We start from the raw sequence: 17,312 nt of genomic DNA, 5'->3' as shown, positions 1-17,312 counted from the left end.
AATAAAGGCCAAGAAACACCAGGTCTTTCTAACAGAGACGTATGAAAACAACATGAGAGAGCTGGAGTTACTTTTGGACAGCTTTGCTATGTCAGGCCAGCGGACAGCAGGTTAGTTGAAGGTATAAAATGACAGATGCATCTGTCAATGTTCCAAAGTCACTACATTGTGGGAATTCTGCAGATGCCTCTTGCATTCCCTCTTCTCAACATGCTTTGATTTGATGACATGATAAGAGCAGTTCTCACAGCAGTCAAATGGCCTTGCTAGCTGAGAAAGGGTGACGGATTGTGGACCTGCTGTTGTCAGCCCAGAGCTTGATTTACAAATGCTGGGGTGTATATGATCGGTCAGAAAAGGGCTCACTTGCTGTGCTCTAAATCCAACTGAGAAAAAAGTCCTTACAGTATACCTGCAAAGGGAACAGATGTTTTGCCTGAACTGAGCCAAATTCTGAGGCAACCTTCAGCAACTTAAAGGTCATATATTCAAAAAGGTTGTGTAGGACACATGATGCAACACACAATACTTTTTGCAGTTGATTGTGGACATGTACTGTTGCATTCATTTAATCTGATACAGAAGAAATATTTCCCTTTCTTCATTAAAAGTAATTGTAATTCAGTGGTTGTCACTCTGCTACCTGGCTTTATATATAAGTATTGTATCAGGCTTAACAAAGTCTGCTGCCTGGTTAGAAATTTGAAATCGTGGCTAATATAAACAAGCTGAACTTTAATGTCAAGCTAGTGATTTTTTTAAAGCTGAAAATTGAACATTTAAAAAAAAATTAATTTAAAACTTAATTCCTGTTAGAAAAATTGCATACTAGACACAAAATGCTTCCAATTTACAGTGAAAGTAAACAGGAAGAAAACAAATAAAATGGAGCTTACAGAGCAAATGGGTTTGTTTTATGTATATCATGATACCTTCTGGCACTTTTTCGAAACAATAGACATAAATGGTTGCTAAAAATAGAATGAAGATACATTTTTTTGTATCTTCACAAATGGGTTTTTTTAGGGCCTGGTGATACTGAATTTCAATAAAGAAACAACTTCTTGGGATTTCTCTTATCCTTAAAAGGTAAGCTTGGATTCTGCCATGCATTGATTTCCTTGCATAGGCTATATGCTTCATTGTTTGGGACTGGTATCAGTTTTGTTCTGTAATTATAAATGTGATTACCGTGATAATACCTCTAGGTTTACAGTTGAAACGCTCTTTAAGACTGTAGGTTTTCTACAGTTTTGCAAAGTTCCACATGCTCAAAAGGACTTGAGTAAATCTGGGGGGAGTTACTTAAGTAAGTAAGTGCAATTTCCAAAGCAGCAATTGTCTTTTGGATGGTAAGCCTTGCTAAGAACAGCTTTAACTTGTTTTGTATAATATTAGAAATTTAATAACAGTACCTTCAGTATTCATTTGCTTTGTCTGAGGTAAACTTTTAAACTAATTTAAATAGATCTTTTTTTCAAGCTTTAGGATCTGTGAAGAGGCACTTGAGGCAGATAGTTGAATTTAGTTTTGCAGTGGATCGCCTGAGTCCTTACAGTCAATTCCAGTTTTTTAATATTAGAATAGACATTGACTAAGACTTTTGTCCTACGTATTTGCTATGCTTTTAAGTTTGAAACTTAATTTTTGATGCTTTGCATTATTATATTATCACTGCGGTGTACTTACAACATTTTGTATTTAATATCATTTATTCAAATTTTTAAAAAATTGTTATTATATTTGAAATGGGAATACCTGTGTGCCAATAAAAGTAAAAATCTTAAATAAATCTTTGTAGTCTAATTACCAGATGAGGGGCTACATTAGCCACAGCTGATAGGGAAATCTTTCTTGTTCTCGTGGTCAACATTGAACTCAAGGGGTTGAGAGATCTACTTAAAAATCTGTCAGTATTAAAGATCCAACACTAAAGATTCAGCCCCTTAATTCAAGTGCTGATCAGTCTATGATTATTAAGCTATACAGTAAAGAGAAGATAATACTATATTTTTATTGATAGTATTGATCATTGGCCCAGTTGATGTGGGCCGATGCCAGGCACCTATGAAAGCTGCTAACTTCTGCAGCTGGACAGAGGAGAGGAGAGGAAATTTAATGTAGGGTTCATGGTTAGGACCAGGAGAGTTCACTCATCAAATACCATCACAGGCAAAACAGGCTTAACTTACAGATATGAACTTACTACAAAGAAAATCAGAGTAGGATAAAGAGAAGTAAAACAAACCCTTTAAAAACCACCTTTTAAAAACACCTTCCCCCCATCCCTCCCTCTACCTCCTTTGCCAGCTGTACCTCCTACCCAGCTGTCACAAGGAGACAGGGAATGGGTGTTACATCAGTTCATCACCTGTGGCTTCTCCTGCTGCTCAGGGAGAGGGAGTCCTTCCCCTGCTGCACTGCAGGGTCCCTCCCACAGCAAACAGTTCACTGAGAGCTTCTCCAACGTGGCTCCATCTCATCAGCAACAGCTGCCTCCAAACTGCTGCAACGTGAGTCCATCCCACAGGCAACAGTTCTCCCAAAAGTGCCGCAGCCTGGGTCACTCTTCCGTGGGGTGCAGTGCTCCAAGGACAGGCTGCTCCAGCCTGGCAGCAGGAGCTCTCTCTCCACAGGCCTCCCACAGGATCACAGCCTCCTCCAAGGTATCTGCCTGCTCCAGTGTGGGGCTCCTCCACGGGCTGTGGGTGGATCTCTGCGTCCCTGTGGCCCTGCATGGGCACAGCTGCTTCCCCATGGGCTGCACCACAGCCTGCAGAGGAACGTGGGCTCCGGTGCCTGGAGCACCTCCTGTCCCTTCTTCTCCACTTGCTGTCTGCAGAGTTGTTCTTCTCAGTTGTTCTCATTCCTCCTTCTCTGTAGTGACAATTACAGCAGCCAGCAGCATGTCTATCTTTGGAGCCACGAGGGATTGACTCTGCTGGACATGGTGGAAGCTTCTAGCAGCTTCTCACAGAAGCCACCCCTGAAGACCCCCCACCATCAAAAACCAGCCCATGCAAACCCAATGCAGATTAAAACCTAAATAGTTTTAGAAAGCTTTTTTTTCCTTTATGCATGTCAAAATAACAAGCAAAAATCCATGTTTTCTCCTTTTCCAGTGACCTTTATATATTTTCCAGAGCATTGTTATTCTCATTGGTTCATTTGCATGAATTCATTTTGTATCTTTTCAGTTTATTGCATTGTGCAGTTATTCAGCAATAGGGTATATTCTTAAGAGGCTTTGTGTTCCAGAAAAAAGTAATTGTGGTCATAGTAAAGGCGAAATGGGTGCAAAGTCCTAGGAGTGTTAGCTGCTTTGAGTTGGCATCACTTTTTTTTTGGTCAAAAATCTAAAACACAGCACCATATGAACTGTTCTGAAGAAAATTATCTCTTTTCCTACCCTTGGCCCAGTACAGCTAGGAGAAAGTCTGAAACAGAAGATTTAAGAGTTTATTCACTTGTATACTTCTGTAAGACTCGAAAGGAACTTGGCATTTTCCCCAAATTCTTCTCTCAAACTCTTGGGCAGTACTAGGTGCACACTTCAAGTACTGGGTTGGGTTTTTTATCTCATTGCTGACATTGTGCTTCTGCCACAACAGAGTGCATTTGGATTATGCTGCATGTCTCCTGCACAGTTGTATGAAGTTAGACAACATTTGGGCAGCATTAAAGCCACAGGTCCATTTTCAGCTGGTAGGCTGAATCAGTATTTCTATTGGCAGATTGAGCTGCCTAGAAATAGAGTTACAGCAAAGGGAAGGAATGACAGCATGAAAAGTTTACTAAAAATTCTAATTTTGGCAAACATGACATTAATAACATCATTGCAGGTTGGGACTTAAAATATGAAAATACTTTATTTAGACAGTTTGACAAAACCTATGGTATGGAAGATAACTCTTGGATTGACTTTATACGTATTGTTTTGAACTGAATGAGAATTGTGCATTACCACTTTGCTAGAGCTACAAGTATGAAAAAATAGTGTCTATTTATTTTTGTGCCACAAGATCAACGCAGAATGTTCCTACAATGGGTAGTAGTGAGAGGTTGGTCTTGTAAATGAGAAGATTGGACTGGAGCTCTCTGCATAGCTATAGCTGTGGTTATGTGATAAAAATTATCGTAAGGTCACACTTTGCACTTTCTTCAATGTGAAATCTTCTCAAAAGAGGTCCAATTTTATTAATTCTTCTTAGGTTGGTTTTAAGCATAACACTGTTGTTTGGGATATCTCTAGGATTCACAGGGTTTTGAAGTGTCATTAAGGAACTCTTGTTTTTTTCCTGACTCTACAGACTTTTAGAAACTGTGGTAAGTAGGTGGAGTCACTGATAGGATAGAGTTCAGTCACTGGGATGGGTGTGCTGTAGAGCCGATCTTGCTCCTGCTACTGAAAGCAATCTAGCAAATATGTGTTGCTTTGAATAGGTGGGACTTCGACTGTAACACCTAGTCCTGCTGGAACAGCACTTTATGCTTTCTGGTATTATCAAAAGTCAGGAGAGAAGAGGCTAACTAATTGAAAGAGTTTTGTAAACACCAGTTGGCAATACATTCTGACTTCTCCACTTAAGTAAGTTTTCCACTGAGTTCTATTGGTATATTATGTGTAGCCTACAAGAGGAATTCAATTATTTTTATATGATGCCGTAGTAGAATGTCATGCTTCTTAGATGACACAAATTATAGAATATTTTTTAAATGCCCTGCAAGTATGTAAGTGGACCTCCTCTGATAAAGTTTTATGGAGAGCCAAAGAAAAGTCTCAGGCTTTAGCACCCGATTTGACTTCATGAGTCACTCTGTGTAAATTGCTTAGTGACACTGGTGATAAGTACCTCTATCATTATTTAGTTGTACTGGGAATTATGATGATTTAGCCTTCCTGGATTTAAAATCCCACAGATATTTTCACTTTTGGAAAATAAGTCTGCTATTATAGTTGGTAAAGATAGTTTTCCTAATAGAACATGTTAAAAATTGTTGAAATGTTGATACTATAATTTGCCACACAGTAAGTGATAAATGTTTTTTTCTAAGAATATAAATAATGCTGAGAGGAATGGTCTGTCAATAACCTAGTATTGTGGTGTAACACCAGGAAAAAAGAGAAGTTTGTTCTTGGAAACTGAGTATCAGCTGACATCTTGTGACCTCTCGATCAATACAGTGTTGTTTTGCTTTCTTGGCACATTGTTCTATGCACTTTGGAATGGTCAGACTTGTTCATATGTCCCCAGTTAAGGCAACAAGATCAGAAGTCTCAATCTAAAAGTTTAATAAATAAGTTTAGTGTGTATATAATGGATATATCAGATTTATAATTGAACTGTTATATAGGACCCTACAGACAGATAATATTTTTTTTTGTCATTTCCTTCAGAATAAAATTGAATATAATTTAAAATGTTATTAAGTCCTCTCCAAACATAACATAATCATATGATCTTTGGCTCAGTAAGGCTTTGAGTAAATGAAGTACTGCATTACTATATGCATGCTTAGTCACAACAGCAAAATAATGTCAGGAAAAGTGTAACATTCTTAACTTTCAGACAACATGTTTTTCAAAGTATATAATTGTGTGGTTTCAAAGTTGGCTTGTCTGAATGACACAGGTTTGACTACAGTAGAAATAATATGTGAGACTGCATACCAAATGCATTAGATATAAATGTAATCCAAAATTTACAGTTCTGTATCTTCTATTAAAGCTTTTATACAGATGTCTTTTAGCTCTATTTGCTGTGAAAGCATGGCTATACAGCTGTATCTCTCATGGCAAACAAAGCTGCTCTTCAGTGGTTCTGTATTGTCACTGAAGCCCTAACTAATTCTAATACCTCACATCCAGGGTGAGTAATTTTCTCTCTGTGGCTTTAAGGCTTAATTTTTGTTCTGTGTTTTCCTTCAGGCACTTGTGAGGACAAAGATAAACCTCTGAGCTGCTCTGTCATTGAGACTTTGAGGTGTACCTTGACAGCTTACCAGAACAAGCTGGAAGATACGTCTAATGAGGTAGCACTTGCAATGTTTGGCTCTATATGTATTGCATTTGGCCTGCAGCAGAACATACACTTTGCTTGTAAAAAACGGCAGAAGAGTGGGAATGTTGAGTAGACAGCTTCAAGTATGCCTGAAGAAAAAATCTCTGTCGCTACTATTTCTCTAAGCTTGCCCTACAGTAAAGTTTCACATTTGTGGGGACAGGGAGAACAGTTTTTTGTCTTTCTAGTTTAATTTGCTTTTCTAGTTCAGTCTTTTGGGGCTATTTTCAAAAATCATTTAGGATAACAAGCCATTCATATATAGAATATTAGTTAAAAGATAATGATCTAAGAGGGCAGCTGCATATACTGCAGTGTTCCTAAATTCACAATGGTTGAGCCTCATTAGTCACTGCTATCAGGCATGTGAATGATCATGCTCCCCTGTACTTCTAAAACTGGTATGATTTTCTGAAGAGAGTGTCTCAATGGATTCTCTTTGGGAGCTTTTTGGCTATAATTTCAATTAAAATGTTAGAATACTGTCTTTACATTATCTAAGAAAATAATGGGAGTATTTCAATTTTGGGAGACTTTCCCTTGAAAAAAAATCAGATGTTTTCCATGCAGTCCTTTTATATCACTGACTGAGAAGTTACAGTTTTGCATTTATTTTCTTGTGTGTTTTGCTAGTCTGACTAAATTACTCCTCTTGGGTGTAAATGTTTTATTAATTTGTGGCTTTAAAGGCTGTAGAAAGAAGTTAACTGCACCATTAAAACTTTTTGTACAAACTTGTGATTAGTCTTTGAATAAAACTGCCAAATACAGAAAGGCAAGGTGTGAGATGAGATTGTAAGGTGCCAGCACTCTTATTTAATTTCTAGGTTTTGTCTATTGTTTTGACAAATGCATAGTCTAGCTAGTCACTCAACAGGTTAAAAAAAATTAAAAATTAAAAATAAAAAAAGAAAACTATATTAGCTTTGCCCTCTTTAGTGAGAAAAAAAAGGTCTCCCACAAGACCTTTGAGTTTGTTCAAGGGGCACAAGAATAAGTGACCATGGTAACAATTACACTTTTTAAACAGCAAGCACTGTTAAGTCTCTCCCAGTGAGATAAGAGAACTGATGTGTATAGTCATTATGAAACTCTTCTGAGACCCAAGTCTGGAAGCTGCAGAGTAACTAGGAACATATTACCCACAGCGAATTGTTATTTGGGAGGAGGAGCATCACGTGATAGGCAGCACAGTTGAAAAGTCGACTCAGCAGGCTTTGGCTTAGTGATGTGCTTTGTTGTGAAACTGTGCCAGAGACAGCAGTGGGGAGACCAAGGGGGTGGCTTCTAAGAAAGCAAAGAGAGTGTTCTGACAGAAAGAAGAATGAACTGTCAAGGAAAATAAATCGCAAGCAGAGCAGGACCAACAGATGACCTGCCACAAGACTTCCCAGTAGGACTGTGTGTGACTGACCCTGAAGTTGTCATATGGAGCCAGAGATCACTGAGCGCCTTCATGGTGCACAGAAAGGGCAGTGCTCTGTCCTTCTTGATTACCCCCACCCCCACAGAGAATGCTGCTTTTGGCTTTTTATGTGTGAGATATGTTTAATAATAAAACTTTAATAATACAATAATGCACAAGGGGACTATGAAGGGCACTGTGCAATAAAACTAGGTTGTTTTAATACACAGTAAGGAAGGGTTTTAGTAGCAACACAACAGTAAGCAAATTTTAGTGGTTTCCTTTATAAAAAGATTTTCAACAAGATCCCACATATTGATGAATTTATTAATGTATGTGTACACCTGTATGTATACGTGAAATACGCTGGTAAACTTGTCATGTATCACCTTTAACTTACTGTGTTAAACATTTGATTAAAAGATCTGGTTAGTTTGTGTAGTCACACAAGCTAACAAACTAGAAAGGTGTAGAAGTGTTTTGGGTTTTGTAGATAACTAGCTTCTGACTTTCTGTATAGTGCAGATACCAGAACATGTTTGGATAGAGGGAAAAGATTAGTAAACCAATAAAAAGACTGGAAATATTCCAGTAGCATTCTTTAATTTACTGTAATTATTTCTAAGGGTTCTGCCAAGTCTCCTGACATCAAAATATAAAAATAAACATTTTAAATGTAATTCATAAATTTTGTATATTAGGTATTCTGTTTCTGAGTTGCTCCTTAAATGTCAGGCGCTAGCAGCATCATCATAAAAACAGAGATACACATTATTTTGTTATGTTGTCACTGTTTTTGAAAGTGGAAAGTGAAGCTAGTACACATGGTAGTACCTCAGTACATATTAAGCAATCTCTGAGACTGCTTTTGCTTTTAACCCTAAAAGTCACTGTGCCTCTGTGGTACATTGATGCTTTTTACAGTATGTGAGTACTATCCAGTGCTCTGTAAAGAATCAAGCCTGTAGCTGGACAATTTCTGCAAATGGCCACTGACTTGAAAACGTGTTTTCTCAAACCACTCCCCAGAACATTATCTGAATTTACTACACTTTCAAGTGCATTTCAGAATCTGTGTTTTTGTCAGATATTTTGAGAGTTAATAGGATAGGTAAGAATGGACTCAGTTTGGGATTCTGCCACTACTCTTTATTTTAAATCATTATAAAAGGTTATTTAGTGTTTTGTAATGGCATGTTATTTGGATTGTATGGAGTACAAAAGCTCTTCAAGGAATTGAAATAAATTTTGTTTTCTTACTTTCATACACGAAATTCTTCCTTTATATTATATTGAATAGATCATTGCACCCTTTCTGTAAAAGCCTGTTTGACCTTCATATTTTTTGCAGCTTGAGAAAATGAAGGCTTTGTGTAAAAAGATGACAAAAGAACTTGAGGTATCTGAGGAGAAAATATGTGCTTTAGGACAAGACCTGAAGGTAGGTTTAGTGAAGTTAGCATAAAATTTGAACATTTTGCAAAAGGTATCTTTCTGGATTAAAAGTATCTTTTTTCTTATCAGAGTAAGTCCTTATATCATTGTAGTCTGTTGAGCAAACTAGTTTACCTCACAAGTTTGTGTGAAACCATGCTGCTTTATCCTGGTTATCACTATAAAGCACATAATTTCAATGATTGCCCTTCTGAAATAATTAAAATACCTTGATAAATTTGTAGGTATTGTTTTATATTGAAATCATTATCAGTGATCTTTTTTGTTTAACTGTTTTTCTCAAAAAAAGGGAAAGAGAATTTAAGTACCTCTATGCATATGAAGGTATATTTTTTTAACAATGTCAATTCTTTAGTTAATTGTTTTGTTTATTTTTGTCGGAAAGGTCGATGCGTATGATGCAGCAAGTTGTCTTTAACATCTGTAAAGAGTGCAGCCTAAAATTTCTTGGAGTAAAAGTTACCTGAGATAAAAACACTTGAGAGCTCTTTCCTTTCGTTTTGGAACACTTTTTTTTTTTTTTTTCCTGTTTTTGGCTGACACCTCTTTTGTAATGTCCTTTCTGGTTAAATCAATAGCCAAGGGAGTGAGCAAATCCTGAGGTTGTGTTTTAACTTAATCTCCCAACTAGCAGTGTATTGTATTACTGCCAAAATAGAATGTGTGTAAACACAGCATTTTTCAGATTCTTCTTCTGAGGATATGCTGCTTTTTGTTTTATGCAGTGCTTTTCTGTAACATTCATTGAATCTTCACATTAATGGATACTTGCACATGATGTGTTGTCACCTGTTATGAACTTTCTTTACTAATTTATGTTCAGAAGATTTAGGAATTCTACTTCTGTTACAGCACCTTTTTAAGTCACCTAAAATTTTTGCAGCCTTTGCAAGAGATACTTGTATTCTTCATGCACAAACTGAGCTTGCTACACACACAGGGTACTGGTTTTTATGCAATATGCCAGTTTTCAATCTCTCTAAATTTTTGGTAATAATATTGTATAGATGATCAAAATCTAGATCAAGTCTGAAAGCATTTCTATTAGAAATTAAAATTACTTTAATATTTTAATGTTTCTATTTAGAAGAATAAAGCTTGTCATTTTCTGTTTAATTTGGTGGTATCTTTTGTATGATTTTATGGTCTATGAAGGTGTGATTTTATGAAAAATAAACAATGCTTTCAGTTTGACCTTTTGCAAACTTTAGCAGTGCTGGAAATCCAGGGTAACTGCACCATATTTTGGCTCAGAGGGGATAGTGTATTAAGTTCTATGTTTACCTGGTGAGATTTTGGTGTTTGTTACATAATGGTATTTATGACCAGTTCTGATTACTTATTTCCCATGGTCAACCTCCAAAGAGAGTCCTCACTTTTTATCTTGCATGTAAAGAATACAATGCACAACATCTGTGTTGCTTGCAGACTCAGCCCTAACACATCAGGGATTCACTTAAGAAAATAATGTATCTTTTCAATAGGTCTGAGAGCTTTGCACTCTGCAGAGGATAAGTTGCATTCCTGTGTTCTGCATGTCATTTGTGGGGGTAGAGGGGACTGTGAAGTTTACTGTCTCATGGAGCCTTTACCTGTCAGAGATGGATTTCCAATCTGTCTAGTTGCAAGCTGTTCAAGAGGCCTATTGTCAATTTTGAAACTCTATTCTTGAAAGATAAAGTCCACCCAGCCTGGATTCTTGTGAATACATGTGGTTATATGACTGTTTCTTTCCTCAGGTGATGAACACTTGAATAAGGTAGCATTTTATAGAGTAAAATTTATACCAGCTTTTCTGTTAAATTCCTCTGTTTTACAGGAAGTTCAGGATACCATGGCTGATACCAAGAAAGAGTTAAACTATCTGCACACTAAGTGTGCAGACAGAGAGACTTTAATAGAAACTTTAAAAATGGAACTACAGGATGTACAGCAATGCTGGGAGAAAGAGCAAGTACGTGCCACAGAATCTGAAAATGAAATCCAGAAGCTTACCAGGGCTTACCAGAAGGATATGGAGGTATTACTAGAGACAAGATGACTGTCAAAGAGTCTTTATTTAATCTCAGCTTTATACATTTACATACATCAGATGGTTACTCTTAGTTTTAACAGATTTATCCCTAAAATATGATTTTAAGATACGTATTTTGAAATATGTATTTAATATCTACAGGATTTCAGGACATATTGGTTCTCCTTTCTTCTGTATCAGAACTAATAGCTTAATCATTCCTGTATTTTAAATTTTTGAAAAACAGACTTTATTTAAAAAGCTATGCCTGACGAACAATTCTTTCTTTCTTTCTTTCTTTCTTTCTTTCTTTCTTTCTTTCTTTCTTTCTTTCTTTCTTTCTTTCTTTCTTTCTTTCTTTCTTTCTTTATTAAAAGTTAGCAGAAATGTTTTACAATTGAAACATGTAGTATTGTCATTATCATGTGTTAATTACTGATCCACATGTAAATTGATAGATAGCAAATATGGAATTGAGGTAGTTTTGCATGCATGCCACAAAACCTAGAAATGCTTACCTTTATCTATTAGCTAATTGTAGTGTGCTATATGCGGGAATGGGTCTACAATGTCTTATTTCAGAACTATTATCTTTCTCCTTATATGTATTAACAGATGTTAATTTTGCTGCTTTTTCCGCCCAATAAAGTGGTTCTATACTAGCAAGGGCAAGGATATACTTGTAGTTGTTGTGCATATTGAGCTCATTACTTCCACAAATTTGGACATGGATGCCAACTGAGTAAAAAGGAAACATTCTTTCCACCTCTTTTACAGTCTGGTATTTAAATAGGGTCCACATGAAGCAGCTGGAATTGTTACACACATCAGATAATGATTAAAGTGGAGGAAACTAGAAGTCTGGCTATATTGTAAAGTCAGCATGTCTACAACCCTGTGGTTGCATTCAACATGTGTGAATTGATTTGGGGTCTTGGAATCCTGTTTCTCATGCCAAATGGATAATTATCGTCCTAGTTTTATCACAGCTCAAACATCAAATGTAATGATGGTGGCACACTGGATTTTCCTTGGGGAATTTGTAGATCTGTTAGAAACAAAGTTAAACCAAACTGAACTACAATTTATTTTAATTGCCTAAAGCACCATGAGATAATTGTGAGAAAATACACCTAAGTGTAATGGAAAGAGCTCAGAACAATCCTACTTTCCAGTCTTGGCCATCCATAATTTCTTAATGGAAAATTTTGACCAAGGCCCCTGGAAAATAATGGGAACCTTTGCAATAGTTTACAGACTTTGTCCTTGTGACTTTTGAGGTACAACTTGCTATTGTTGTCTTATTGTTGTCTTGCTAAGTTGCATATATGTACTGAAAGCACTAAGGATGGAATTCCTATAGCATTATATTGTTGCTAAAGTTTATTTATAACTTGCATCAATTTATTATATTACTGACTAAAATTAGTGTAAATGAATGAGGCATGGCTTGTGGAATTTAACTCATGAAGCTATAAGCCTATTTTGTCTGGCCATTTAGTCTCATATATAATCCATACAAAAACAATTTAAAAAAGACTTCAGATTGATAGTTGTATAAATAGTGTCTTGTGCTGCCAAGCCAATCAGAGAATTTTCTGCACGCTCTGCAGTTGTTATAAGTGGATACAGTTAGAGTATAACTGAAAGTTTTACCATAAATAAATGAATTGCATATACTAATAGCATGGAATTTTTTATCTGTATCAGATAGTCATTGTGATAACAGCAGGACTGTTCTGTATTTATATAAACTATTCATATCTTACATCTGAATAGACACACTTTGTAAAAACTGTTTTCTTACCGTCACTTCAATATGTATGACTGCAAATATTGGCAATTGTGGTATTTTGAAAAAGGTTTGTGAATGAGCTATGTGGGCTTTTTTTCACTTGCATGTAGTTTGTATTACTGCCCATGTGATGCATGTCTTTCAATTCTAACACTGTTCAGATATGTAATTCTCCTTTTGTTTCAGGAGAAACTAACCTTCCTTCATAGCTTATACCAGCATTTGATAGCAGGCTGTGTGCTCATAAAACAACCAGAAGGCATCCTAGATAGATTCTCTTGGCCTGAGCTTTGTGTAGTCTTGCAGGAGAATGTTGATGCCCTGATCTCAGACCTCAACAGGGCTAATGAGAAGGTAAGTGTCCTTAGGCACCAGCTACCTCTATTTAATTCAGTGACATTTGTCCACGTTGTAGTATCATTAAAAAGGACTGACATTCATCTTATTTCAAAAAGAATTTGGACGTTAATAATTCAATACCATTAATTATGGCTTGTCTACAACTCAGTTTGATGCCATTGCTGTGGGCATGTAAATGTGACTGAAGTCTGTATGAAGTCTCTAAGCTCCACTTTCAGTGCAGGACATGCTGATAGTACTAGCCAATATTAGCCACAGGGACCTAATTAAAAGAAAATAAATTAATCTTACTGATGAAGCAATTCAAAGAACTTATCATTTACACTAATAAAGCAAGTCTTTATTTTACCATAAAACTGAAACAAAATGCCCTTACTCAAGGAGTATTGTCTTTAAATTATATGTTTATTATTCAGAGTTTATTATTTCATTTGAAAGAATGACAGTGTATTTTTTCATTTAATTGTAACTCATGGATTATAGAATTATAGTCAGTAACACAAATAGAAAATACCAGTTTTTATAAAATATTTCAGTATTTGCTGTAGGGAGGAGCTGTACTTTTCAGGGTGCAAGTAAGCTTATGTGGCCTTTCTCTCCCTAAATCCTTGCATTTTTAGGAAATAAAAGATTTCCTTTTAAATAAATTAAACTGACTCCACAGACTAACATATGACAGTCTTTAGAATTTCAGTTCATTTTCTGGCTCCATTGATCAGGTCAGTCCTAAGACTAGTACAGAAACTCCAGAACTTGTCTGTGCTGACATTTTTAAAAGACATAGTAGGGGAAAATCTTATTTTGACATTTTTCATCTTCAGGAGTGACCGCTCTTCTGGTCTGAGTAAGATGCAGGGCTGGTCAAAGTGAATTGTTTTAACTCTGCCCATCAATTAATAAATACCCCAGCAGTCACTTGGACCTACCCCCTTACCAAAGGGGTAGGTTAAAATCTGGATTATGGACATTTGATATACTTTTGTATTTTACTTTTGAAGTAAATAAGAAAAGGGAGTGGAAGAGAAGGGAGTGAACACTATTGGCAGTGTTTGGGGATATTGTGTCATATTGTTTCTTGCTTTTTAATTTAGTATGGTTACTGATATTGACTGTGAGGTCTCTAGGACTTTTTTCATATACTTACCAGCTTTTCAGGGATTTTGAACAGTATGTCACTCGTGTTGTAACTGCTTTCTTGGGAGGAAAAATTTTCCTCTTGCATTTCTGTGTGATGCATTTGAAAAGTAGTTTGCTGATACTGTCTAGTAATTAATTGTAGGTGTGTGTATTTCATGATTATTCTTACCTTGATTCATTTCTCCATTTAGTTTGCGTGGGAGCTCCTAAGTTATCCACAGAGTGAATCCATTTGTATTCGTTGAAAACAACTTCTATGTGCTAAAATGTCCTGAAATTCTTTTAATGCTTAATAGTATTTGGAATGTTTTGGTTTTCCACTAAACCAAAAATTATATTAAAGACTGTTTTTTTTATATATTATTTACAATTCTTGCAAACTTCTAAGGGACTGGTGTACTCAGATTGGTACTTTACCATCACAAGATTTAATGCTCTTGTTTACAAAAAGCCAAAACATAGGAGACGTGTCCAGTTCAGGTTTTCAACAAAGAAAGCAACCAACATCTGCAATATGGTACAGCAATGGCAAAACTGAATCCAATTTTTTGTTCATTTTGTTGCACAACTCAAGTAAATAATTGGTCATGAAAGGCTTTTACTTAGTTTTAATGACAATATTGAAGAAATTACAGTTCAGATTTTATGCCGTCTGTGGTTAAACTGATATGCGCAATAAAGTAAAAAGGTGCTTAGAGAAGTAAAATAATTTCTTTTAAATGCTTGTTACACAGATATCTCACCTGGAATATGTTTGTAAAAACAAGTCCAATACTATGAAGGAGCTCCAGCAGAGCCAGGAAGATGCTTTTAACAAAATGGCTGAACAAATGAAAGCGCAGGCAAGCTGTTGGCAGAATGAAAAAAAGTATCTGGAACAGCAGTACTCAGGTCTCCTTGGGGAAGTTCATGCAAGGGCACAGGTATGGTGTTATGAACTTCTGATTTTTTTTTCCTTGTAAATATTTAATGGATTATTTCCATAGTTTGAACCCCTAACCAGTTTAAGGTTGTTTAAAATTAAAAAAACCTGCAAACTCCATGCTAGTATTGACTTCATTTATAATAAGAAATAAATGTCTTTGTTAAAACATTCTAGGAGTGAATTGCCTAATTTGGCTTTTTGGGGGGTTTTTTGAGAACGTTAAGGCTGTAAGATTGAATTTTCTTGATTTAAGAATTATATAGGGCAGCAGTGATTTTTTTCAGTGTCATGCTTTGCAAAGACTGTGTAGAGATACAGTAAAATGGTCTCATCTGGGGATAAATTTAGATACATACATTCTGACCCTAAAAACCAATTAGCAGTGGTAGATTTCAACAGTATTAGAGGATGCTGTTACACAGATGAATCAGTGAGCAGTGGGTCAAAAGTGTGAAACTATTGGTACTGATTGTTAGACAAGTTATTTGCAATTTAAAATGCTCACTATTATTCTACAGCTACCATTCACCATCTTTTCAATCACATTTATTTACATGTGTTTCAATAAGTGTTGTGAAATTGAGGAAATAAGGTATGCCTTGTTACTTGTGACTGCCACTTGTGACTTACTTTATCTGAAGAATGCTATGTTTGACTCAGATTTTAGTCTTGGAAGTCTTTGTGTGCTGAAAAATACATTTCTGAAGCATTCTATTTACAGAGCAAGTCATGGTGAGTTCTTAGGACTGAGTTATACTTTTTTAGATTTTTTTGCTTGATATTTACATTTCACATTGGATATTGACAAGGCTACAAACATCACTATGAGTGGAGTAAGTGGCATCCAGATTTATATTTAATTTCCCCAACATCGTGTAGTTTCAGCTTATGGCTTTCATTTGCCAACAGAAAGAATGGTAGAATAAGGAAGCTTAATTTTAATTTTAAAAATTGCATTTCCTTCTTAAAGAAAAAGTGGAGTTACACAATTTAGATTTCTTCCTCCTATGCATGATGGGCCATGTCTTTAAAAACTCTTGTGTTTTGCGAAAAATAGGTGCTCTGCAGTACTGCATCATTCTTTGGGAGGGTGCTAAACCTCCCAGTCTCTGCAGCTGGATTGTATAGATAGCATGTAAAGCATGTACTGAAAATGTGTCTCCATTTGTCTCCATTTTTTGCATTTGGAAAAAACTTCATTTGTCAGCTTCCTATACAGGACTACTGAATCACTAAAAAGGGAATATTTTCCCTTAGAAAATATCTGGGCATGTTTTCTAACACAGGTTATGTAATGTTGGAGTGCAAGCTGGTAGTTTTGTAATCTAGGTAGTGCAATGTCTGTATACGCTTAGATGATTCAACAATCTCTTTTCCTTCTTGTGTTCCAGTTTGTCTTCTTACCATTCAGCGTCAAACTCTCAAGAAGACAGTCTAATTTCTTCTGATTTCTAATTTGTGACTGACTTTCAATATGCAAATACCAAATTATGCCTTTTATTTCCTGGCACCCGTAGGGTCCATAAACGTCTATTGATAGGGCTGTTCTAGTCCTGATTGCCCATTTTTCCTGGCTTAACTGTATTTTACCTTTTGCATTTTGAGCCAGGTAGTCATATTTGTCTGCAAGATCAGTGCTTTGTTTGATCAGAGGTGTACAGATAGACTAATATCATAGCCTGATTTCCAAAGAAAACAAGGGAAAATGTGCCACAAGTTACAGAATGTCTTCAAAGGATCTTTAAGATTTGCCGACTTCCAGTGATTACATAAAGATGCAGAATGCAATATTTAAATTTAATTATTTTAGCAAGCTTTATTCATTAAATTTTATAGGAAACATATAATCAGTACAAGTGGAATATAATTTGCCAGTATTTCATTGTACAGCTGGGGGTCTCCTCACTCTAGGACACTTATTCTAGCGCTACAAGGAAACTGTAGCAATTTGCTACATTTTTCATCCAAAGATCTGAGGTTAATTGCAAGCACTTTGGTGAAATAACCCCTTGTAGGGTTTAGTTCCATTCTGAAAAGGGAAGATGAGTGATTTTTGCTGTCCTGCACCAACCTAATGGTACATCATAGGATGCTTCCTTTTATTTCTAGCTTTGTCTTCAACCAGTGTTCCATGACTTCTTCTGGACATTTTCTCCTCA

The 17,312-nt window shown here is 36.0% G+C and overlaps 1 protein-coding gene across 6 annotated transcripts in view; it reads left to right on the top strand.

Moving 5' to 3' along the window:
* Positions 1–17,312, top strand: part of CCDC171 (coiled-coil domain containing 171) — a 153,562-nt gene that overhangs the window by 46,309 nt on the left and 89,941 nt on the right. For all 6 annotated transcript variants that reach the window (XM_071424959.1, XM_071424955.1, XM_071424957.1 and 3 more), the window contains 6 exons: positions 8–110; positions 5,930–6,033; positions 8,819–8,908; positions 10,742–10,942; positions 12,918–13,085; positions 14,963–15,151. In XM_071424959.1, the coding sequence (XP_071281060.1) occupies positions 8–110; positions 5,930–6,033; positions 8,819–8,908; positions 10,742–10,942; positions 12,918–13,085; positions 14,963–15,151 (855 nt within the window). The remainder of the gene's footprint in view (positions 1–7; positions 111–5,929; positions 6,034–8,818; positions 8,909–10,741; positions 10,943–12,917; positions 13,086–14,962; positions 15,152–17,312) is intronic.

The sequence above is a fragment of the Agelaius tricolor genome, unplaced genomic scaffold (assembly GCF_023055355.1).
Source record: "Agelaius tricolor isolate 1412-34295 unplaced genomic scaffold, bAgeTri1.0.p SCAF_4, whole genome shotgun sequence".
Lineage (NCBI taxonomy): Eukaryota > Metazoa > Chordata > Aves > Passeriformes > Icteridae > Agelaius > Agelaius tricolor.
This window is presented reverse-complemented; position numbering and strand designations above follow the sequence as displayed.